The 9,463-nt window shown below is 37.8% G+C and overlaps 1 protein-coding gene across 1 annotated transcript in view; it reads left to right on the top strand.

Moving 5' to 3' along the window:
* Positions 1-476: 476 nt before the first annotated feature.
* The window catches only part of LOC104451222 (BEACH domain-containing protein B), a 42,671-nt gene continuing 33,684 nt past the window's right edge, over positions 477-9,463 (top strand). Inside the window, 7 exon segments of the mRNA XM_039315126.1 lie at positions 477-634; positions 1,237-1,447; positions 2,688-2,751; positions 3,903-4,137; positions 6,523-6,699; positions 7,246-7,572; positions 8,192-8,414. Of these exon segments, the coding sequence (XP_039171060.1) occupies positions 1,326-1,447; positions 2,688-2,751; positions 3,903-4,137; positions 6,523-6,699; positions 7,246-7,572; positions 8,192-8,414 (1,148 nt within the window). The 5' untranslated portion in view covers positions 477-634; positions 1,237-1,325.

Here is a 9,463-nt window from a genome sequence, read left to right as displayed (position 1 = left end):
CCTAATCGAAACTGATAATAAGCAAGATAAATGGGAAGTGCAACAAAAGTTATCTTTTTCCTTGTGGCTTCAAATGTTTTAGATTTTTTAAGGGTCGTATTTATGGATCGATTCATTATTATCGGAGCTGTTTGAGCTATTTCCGAATATCAATATTTTGCAAATTTCTTAATTGCTAAACACGATGGGATTATGCGAAGCTTGCGAATGCCTCTTCATCCGTACCCTCTATTTTTTCACTTCGTGAGAGCTTTCATAAGCCGGGCGTGATGGCCTGTCGGTAGAGGGGAACTCCGCAATTGGAAATAAGAAAAAGTTTTAAGAGAATTAACGCTTTTCATTCCCGTCCGACGTCGCTGCGGCCGCGTTTAACGGCCAAGCTAATTGGGCTCAGGCTCAACGAAAGGGCCATTATCGGAAATAAAGATAACTCGCGGGGCTAAAGTCTAATTACTCATCATTTTCTCCCTTATTCCTTTCGTCATCATTGCCCGGCATTCCCTTTCGCATCGGCGACGCCACTGAAGAGAAAAAGCTTCGACGATCTTCGGAGGCAGATCTCCGCCCCGGAAAACCAAAAACCTAATCCCCTAGGGCTCTCGTCGGAGGACTCCGGCGACCTCAATCCGATCAGGTACGTCGTCCGTTCCCGTCTTCGACTAGCCCCCCGCCCGCCCGATCCTTCCCGGGATCGTCGTCCGCGGAAATCGTCGGCCGGCTTGTCCGGGAGGTTTGAGTTTCCGGTTGTCGGTCGGTCGCTTGACCTTCGATTGGATGCTCTCAATCCGGAGCGACTCTTTCCGTTGAAGCTTTGTCGATCGCTTCGCATTCTGAATCCGGAGTCGCATTACTCTGTGAAGTCCAGAGAGGGACGGGAGATTGCTACGTATCTTGGCGGATACCGTAATCCGTTCGATTCGTCTATTTAGATGTTTTGGAGTGAGCTCGAACGTTGTCTCTCTCTCTCTCTCTCTCTCTCTCTCTCTCTCTATCTCTCTTTCGTGTCGTGTCGCATGAGGGGAGGGAGCAACGGTAGTCGTTTCGAGTTGACTTGATTAGGAGAAGACGTAGTCTTGCGGTTGTTCTCTGAATGTTTTCGGCCTAACCGGTGAAGTTAAGAACTTAAGAGATATAGCTACTCCATTTTTTGTGCTAATTGGCAGTCATGCTCGTGCGCGTACATTTCTTGTGTTCAGAGTTTCGGGAGTGTGATGGGTTAACTCTTTCAATGTACAGATTGATCGAGCTGTGGACTGTTGCTCGAACAGGAATGAGTATCTCCTTGCCGATTATCAGAAGGTGAAGTTTCAAGTTTGGTCGAAAGCATGAACATAGTTAAGGGTGTTGCTGATTTAATTCGAAGGACTTCGAGCGGACAAACTGGAGACTCCAGTTCTGGGTTACAAGGGGAGAGGTTTCCACCTCCGGCGCCAAAAATCCGCTTCAGGTACTATCGCCTAATCTATTAAGAGTCTGTCTTCTTTTTCTTTCTCTCCCTTTTCATTTTGTAAGTCCGAGCACTTTAATGGACTCACAGGATAAATTTTATTTTGGACAAACAAGTATGATCCGTCAGGAGTAGATTGTTTCTTAAATATGAAGAGTGAGATGGGACTGAAGTGCTTGTTTCTCACCTAAAGAAAGGTGAACGAAGTGTCAGTGCTTATGATTGCAAACTAAGCTAGAGAAACATATTGAAGGTTTAGAAAAATGCACGCATCTTGCATGGGATGTATTAGCAGTATAATTGTTTATATGGCATTCTGGAAGGAGGGAATGGGGCTTAAACGGATTCGCAACTTTACTCTGGTTTTGTTGAATTTTTGATGTAATATTCGTTGAGTGGGAATGGATATGCAAAGGAATGTCAAATTCATTGATCCTACCAAAAACAAAAGTTTAATTTCCTCTGTGTCGTACTTCTCTTTCTGTTTTGATTCTTTAAAGGGGTAGGTTTAGCATTTTGACATTTAATGAATTAATTGTTTTGATCGACATGGATTTTTCTTGTCGCAACTTGCGCCATCATGATCCTTATACCCCATTGAAAACTGCATTCAAGGGGCATTGTTCAAATATTTTCACTGACAACTGAAATGGTGACATAATTAACCCTATTGTGTACTCATGCAATTAACAGATTGAACATGAAAATACTGCTACTTTCTCAGTTTGGAAAATGTATTGTACATAATTTTTAATTGATAAATGAAGTCAACGTGACTTCTTGTTCTTATTTCGAAAGAAAAGCTATAAAATAACTATTGTTATGTATTCCTGTAAAACAGCAAATGACTAGCATGCTTCATAATGTAGTGTGACATGATGAAGCAAACTGCCTATTCATTGTGTACCACTTAAGGAGTGGCATTACCTTATTTCGTTTGATGTATCGTAGCATATCATAATCAAGGTTTTAGGTACCTATGGTCAAAACTGTACAAAGGAACAGGAACTTTGAGTCCGTTCAATTTCTCATCTCATCCAGCCTTGATTTTAGTCCATCCTACTAAATGTGGTTTAAACCTTCTAGCAAGGCTGGGAATCAAGAATAAGTTGGAGAATATTATGTTAGCACAAGTTTTCATCTCTAAGCAAACTGATATTGCTTGTGAAAATTCAGTTTCTTGGTTTTGATATGATTATGACTGGCACCTGAATTCTAACTTCCTTGATATTTTTTCCAGTGAAGTTGGTGATGAAGCAATCTTGTATACATTGTGGGAGAGATATGAGAAGGAAGTTGATAAGGTAACTAGAAGTTTCTCAAATATTCTCAGATAGTCTTTCTAGGTATTGTTTTGCATCTTAGATCCTTTCTAGGTATGATTTAGCAATTTCTAGTTGTATTTGTTCTATTTACATTCATGAAATGGAGATGGTTCATACTTAATGACAAGATATCTAGGTCTCTAAATGGATGCAATACTGTGCTTTAGTGGATGAATGATCTTTGTCAGGAGATTGTTTTTGTGTGTTTTGCTATCTGCATAAATAGGACTGATGTTTCTTTGCCCCTGGACCTAAAGTCCCAGTATTGACTGGATATCCAAAGGGCTACTGCCTAGAGACTTAAAAAGATAAGGTGGTTAACCAACGATCCGTTATAAAACCTCTTGGACTTTCCTTATTTTGGAAAGCCCTTCTATCTTTTCTTTCCAAATAGCCCTAAATGAAGGAGGGATTAAAGGCAGAAGAGTTTTCCGACCTCTGGATGAAGTCAATAATGCCAAATTAAGAGTTCCTCTGTAACAGGTCCTGCCATGACCCAAGGAATGTGTTAGGATGACAAGGCTGAATTTCAAAATTTTTGAGAAGAAGATAAATGGTTCTGCTTACGGCGGAACGGCTGCTGACCAGCAGTCAAGCTTTTCTATTTATCTTTTCTGAATTTGTCATAAGAAAGATAACCAATGCGGGCGATTTTGTTTACCAGCAATTATTCGATGGTTAAGTAAAAAATACCAGTTTCTTTTATATCCTGGAGCTGATATAAGTTGATTTACTGAGAAGTTTCTATTTCTATTGCAAAGTCTTAACAAATTTTCCTTTCCCTGCTAGTATGCTGAGCGCAATAAGCAAGTTACCAAAATTGTGTAGGATTCTAATTATACTACCTTTGGACTAAAATTTTTCCCCAGTTTTCATGTACACAACATTCCTGGAATGTCTGCATCATTATGGTTTTGGTGTTTTCCCTTTTGAGCAGATTTTATGGGCACTTTTGGACAGCTTGATATATTCACCCTCCCCTAACCTAAGTATTCATTATGATTTTTTCTTGTCCAAATGATTGTATATAATAAATATATTCTAGGATGTCTAGTTGGCTTCAGACCTTTTCTTTGCTGTATTGGTATTTATCTGGGGCAACTGTTTATTATCCCATCATTGGACCCTAGGTGGAAAAGAAGAAGTTGTTTCAAGTATTCCTGAAGCAGTTCCTGACTGTATATGAGAACTGGGAGCCGGTTAATTATGGTCAGTTTTCAGAGGCTTCTGTTTCAAGTGAGCCATTGGGGGAATATTCATCACATGTCGATGACATTGTTAGCGGATGCTCAATTGGACATCCTGCTGGAGTAATATCAATTTTCATTCAGGAGATTGCACAGTTAACTACACTAATTAATGAGCGTAAGTTGAATTTTTACTCACGTATCATTATGTGCTCTATGGAAATGCTTCTGATGATATATATATTTTTCCATCTCTCAGAGTATGAAAACTTTGTGTATGTATAGTAATCATTCTTGTTGTATGGTAATCATTCTTGTTGATCACTAGTTAAGAAAATACTGCTTTCCAATTATTTTACTTCATCATTTTTGGCCAGCATTTAGTTTTCTTCATTGAAATACAGGGTTTTTGCTACTTTTTTGGTGTGACTATGCCTTTCTATGACCTACATGCTCTTTGGTTTCCGTGGCCTACTCAACTTTCTTTAACTGGACAACTTTGTGCATGCTGTTTGCTGATCTTCATGTTTGCTTTATAATGAGCAGCATTCTCATATTGTGCTCATCCCTTATGGCGACTGAGATTGTTGTCACATAAATACAAAGTGGAATAGTCTTAAGATTCCAGATTGATCTCACTAGTTGCGTGCACAATGAAGTGTATCTTAGACTCAGGTGTAAATGGAACTTTATCAATGAATGCTTCTGATCTGGAAAGGTTGTTTTGCTCCCAAATTGATAAGAAATTATGCTCTGCCTGCTTCCTTTTATTTGCCTGTGGAGCATATAGCTGAAGTACTGGTGTTTAGCATCTATAGCAGTTAGCTGAATCTTCTATGATATTCGATGTTTGTTTTTTGGTCATTTGTTTATTTACTGCTTGAGGTAATCAACCAAAGTTAGGCATATAATTATTGAGCTTCAACTGGGTTATTCTCTTCCACTTCTCTGATTGGGGTGAGAATTAGATCAAGTGGAGATCAGAAATTTATCAAGTATAAGATGATATAGATGAGATTCTACTTTGTTAATTTGGTATAAGTCTAGAGTAGGGCAATTATAAGAGTTGAAATTTGAGTTTACTGAACGTTTTGGATCTCCAAGATCTATTTTGGGGCTGAAAAGGCTGCTGGAAATTCTGTAACTGTAGTTGAGAGGATGATTGATTTGGATTTTTCTGTGGTTGTAATGTCAGAAGGGCTAAAGTTCATCTATAATGATGTGAACTTGATCAGGAACCAAATCTTGTGCTGCTAGTCCCTGGTAATTGGGGTACTTTAGAGCAGTTATCTAGGATAGCTCTCTTAAAGTCATGATTTTGTAATAGCTTCTCATTTGATGTATGGCACATCCATTAAGGCAATGCAACTGATGGATTGATCAAAGATCATTTTCTCTCATTGCATGAGCAATCACGAAGTATCCTCTTTGGCTATTTTTCTGTCGACAATATTTTGGAAGCATTATTTGGACGGTTTACCACAAAAGCTTATTGTGTTGTATGCCCTATTGTTGTTCTGGGATCTGTTCAGTATCTTTTATGTACCATGCATCTCTTTGAACAACTCTAGCTTGCTTGCCTATGTCGAGTGTGATAAAGACAAAGAGTCCCAAAGTAGAGAGGCGGCAGTTAAGTTATGATTAATATTATTTAGGGATAGCGCTTAAATCTTCTTTAGCATGACATCTATGGTTTGGTTTCTAAAGCATCGCAATTATGAGAAGAATTGCATCACACAATTAAAAAGAAAAGACTTTCTAAATTCAATAATTTATCATATCTCTGTTGAATAGAAATTACCATGATATTTGTGAACTATTTTGAAAATCCTACTACTAGTTGAAATAGAAACCTCTATACAGAAAAAGTAATTCACTTGTCTTGTTATACTCCTAATTTAATAAAGAAAATAACTCTAGTTACTATCTAAACATAGAAGAACTCAAGTTACTATCCAATCATTAATTACTAACTTAACACTCTTTCCATAGGTCTTTAAACCATGTTTGAAGCATTCTGCATCAGAATGTCAAGAGTTGAGTTGGTATTTCTTTGGGTGCACCTGCAGTGGACACTTAATAGTGGTGATATTATATCTACAAGTACTGAGCAAATTTCTACCCATGCTTCTTACTATTGGCTGGTTCTTCGACAGTTTGACAACTGCTAGGTTCCACTTCAGATGAGATAGCTTTTCGGTCTTAATCAAATTGGGTCAAGGGCATGCTATGAGGTCTGTGGCAATCACATTTTCTTAAAGAGAAACCTATCTTGGATTGATAAGTATAAACAGAGATTAGTGCTTGCTTGCCGTTAGGTCTTTAGAAATTCACTGACAATAATCTAATTAGCAACTTTATCTGTCATACTTAAGTGATTCTGTCAGAAGATGTACTCCTTTTCATCTCAAGGCTCAGTTCTTGTGATGCATTAGGGTTTCTTCTGTTTATATTTACCATGTGCATTGCTCTTTATCCCCCAATGTACGGTGCTTTTTATCTTATATTATGCAAGCAATTTGCGGTTATAAAAAGCGAATGACTCTTTCCCAAATAAATTCAGTGAGTTCCAGCATCATGCAATCAAACATCAACTTAGTGGGGCCTTCTACAAGCTTCATTGTCACATCTGAAGGCATACCTGTCTTGGTCGCTCTGTCAATTGTTACACGTTCAATGCATAACTGCAGAGTCTTTGACTACTATGGAGGGGTACAAAAGCTTACGGCATTGATGAAAGGTAGGATAATACAAACTCTTTGTCATGTAGAACTGCTGGGGATGTTTTTGTCTCGCTGTTACCGGCTATGTTGTATCTTTGTTTTTAAATACTTTCTTTAAGCTCTTTTCTTGTAAGACAATTGTCTAGTGGACCATGATTGCTGTGTGACTGCTGATCCCTAGTGAGAATGATGTGCTGCACTGTTCTTTGTCCCTCAATCTCTTTCTGTCTCATGTTTGATTATACCATTTTTCTTATTTTTGCATGGGAGTTCGGGAGAGTTAATTTTGTGCATGTGTAATATGTCCCAATAATTTCTGGGCTTGAATTAGTATTCCTCAAATCTCTTCTCGAATCCCTTAGCCCTTTCCACCTTATGGTGAAAGTTGGAACAGGTTAACAGTTTGTCTTTACTTCTCAAGTATATGAAAATATTATTGTCACTTGCAATATTTAATGAAGTTGGCTTCTTAGGGTATGAACTTTGGATGGGATTCCTTATGTGAGTCTTTTGTATGTTCTCTCATCCATGGAATTTAATAATGTGGGGTCCCTTTGTTGCAGGTGCTGTTGTCCAGCTTAAGACAATAACTGGCTCACTCTCTGCAGATGAAAATTTCTCCAACTTTACATTAGAGAAGATCAAGCTTTTGCAACAGATCCTTGTACATGTTGTGTCCATAATTTATAGTTTCATTGATTGGATTCCACATTCGTATAAGAAGGCTCAGTTTGACAGCAGTATCAGTTGCTGTAATCTGCCTCGGAAATCTCCCTCTGTATTTGATTCTGATAGTGTCATGAACATTCCTATGTCCGAAACAAGGTCACTTTGGCATCAGAAGGCCGTAGTTTCTTTGATGGAGGCTGGTGGACTTAACTGGTTAGTAGGTAAGGTAGGAGATTTCGAGTTTCTTCACAAATTTAGCATGGTACGGGCATAGAAAATTTCTGATTTGTCATGTGGACGTTCAAGGTTCTCGCTGCTCATGTGACTCGCATAATTGCATCTGGCTATGTAGATTGTCGTTGTTCAATTTAGAGATATAGTTATAGTATTGCATTCTTGGTTTTTGTAGCCCATTCATTTCTTGTGATTATAGAGTTTGAATAGCTAAGGAGCATTGTCATAAACAGAGTCTTTCTTCCTTAGATATATTGTTAAAAAACTTTTCCTTTTGCTACTTGTGAGACTTGCCATTCTTAATGAATGACCTTGTGCTTTGAGTTTTGCAACATTTAAGGTAAATTTGCTTCAGCTGGGGTGAAACAAATGGTGCAGATGCGCGTACTGTCAATCTTTCTGATTGCTTTCTCACATAAGATTCCTTCTTGATCGTTTCCTGTAAGAACTGCTTTTCAAGTGGGATACAATAAGTTGAGGTAATGGGAGTGGGTTAGGCTTTCACTGGAAATACAATGTCACTACCTCTTAAATGTGCAGACTTCTGGTAGAGTGCTTATCTCTGTGGTTCAGTTGTTGATTCAAAAAGATCCCTTTATGTTTCAGATCTCTTGCGTGTAATCAGAAGGTTGAGTATGAAAGAACAGTTTATGGATGTCAATCTTCAGCATTTGACCTTGAAAAGTCTTCTATCTGCTTTATCTGGGAATCTGAGGGGCCAGAACCATTTCAAAAGCATAGGAGGACTTGAAGTTTTACTGGATGGACTTGGACTTCCAACAAATAATGTGTATAATTTGAAAAATATCTTCAATGTCATTGAGAAAAGGTATATTTACTTACTAGCAGTGTTATTGCTAAGAAATGTTCTTTAGGTCCACTTTAATATCATTCAGAAATGTTCCATTTACTCCTGCAAGCCTTACTTGGTGATTATAATCTTATTTTCGCTCATTAGCTTATCATTTTTTTGAATCTGTGAAATAAACAGCGAGTTCATTATCAATCAGTAACATGCTATAACGATGAATTTGTTGTGTCAGCTAACGTAAATGCTTTGATTGATAAAGATATGTTGTGTAGATCTCTCTCCCCCTCTTCTTTCAGTTTTAGAAGAAAGACACATGATTCGAGATAGAAAGGAAAATAAGTTAATTGAAATAAGTCTATGCCTGAAGGTGACATCATTCATAGCTCAAAAATTTTCATTAGCCCTTAAGAGTCGAGGCTGAAATTTCGGACATTAGAAATGCCAAACTAGGAACAGCACTTGATATATTAGTGCCCTCTCTGTATAACCATCATTGGAAGATTTTATGCTGTCAAATGAATCTGTAATGCTTCTGTACCTAAAATAGCACGATCACGTTATTGATATATCAAAATGCACGCATTCTTATTACGTTGATCCAGAGGTATTACTAATACAAATGTATTCATATACACATGTATTTTATGATGTGTTTTGTCTACTTCTACTTGCCAATTGAAAGAAAAAGCTTGTCTGCTTCAGTAATTTGTTGTTCGTATTGCTTTTGTTGATAATATTTATCTCCTGACAGTGTGAAGATGATATATTTGTTATCTAGTACTAGAAAGATTATAACATCAGGGGCATGTGTTGTTAGTTTTGGTGTTTTGAATGTTGGAGAAGGATTAGTTGCAGCCATGTTATCTATATGATGCTTCTTGGCCAACTAACTTTTACGAAAGTCAAATATTCGACAAGAATGATGATTGAGCTCTGTAATAAGTGGGTAACTGATATTGCTGAGGCTGATTTAATATCAGGACGTACTTGGGCATGTCGGCTAGTGAACAGTCATTTTCAATTGTCGCTGTGTTAGTATAAGAAAGCCAAAAAACCTTTTGTGTGTG

The sequence above is a fragment of the Eucalyptus grandis genome, chromosome 6 (genome assembly GCF_016545825.1).
Source record: "Eucalyptus grandis isolate ANBG69807.140 chromosome 6, ASM1654582v1, whole genome shotgun sequence".
Lineage (NCBI taxonomy): Eukaryota > Viridiplantae > Streptophyta > Magnoliopsida > Myrtales > Myrtaceae > Eucalyptus > Eucalyptus grandis.
Note: the sequence above shows the minus strand (reverse complement) of the source record. Positions and strands in the feature narration are given on the sequence as shown.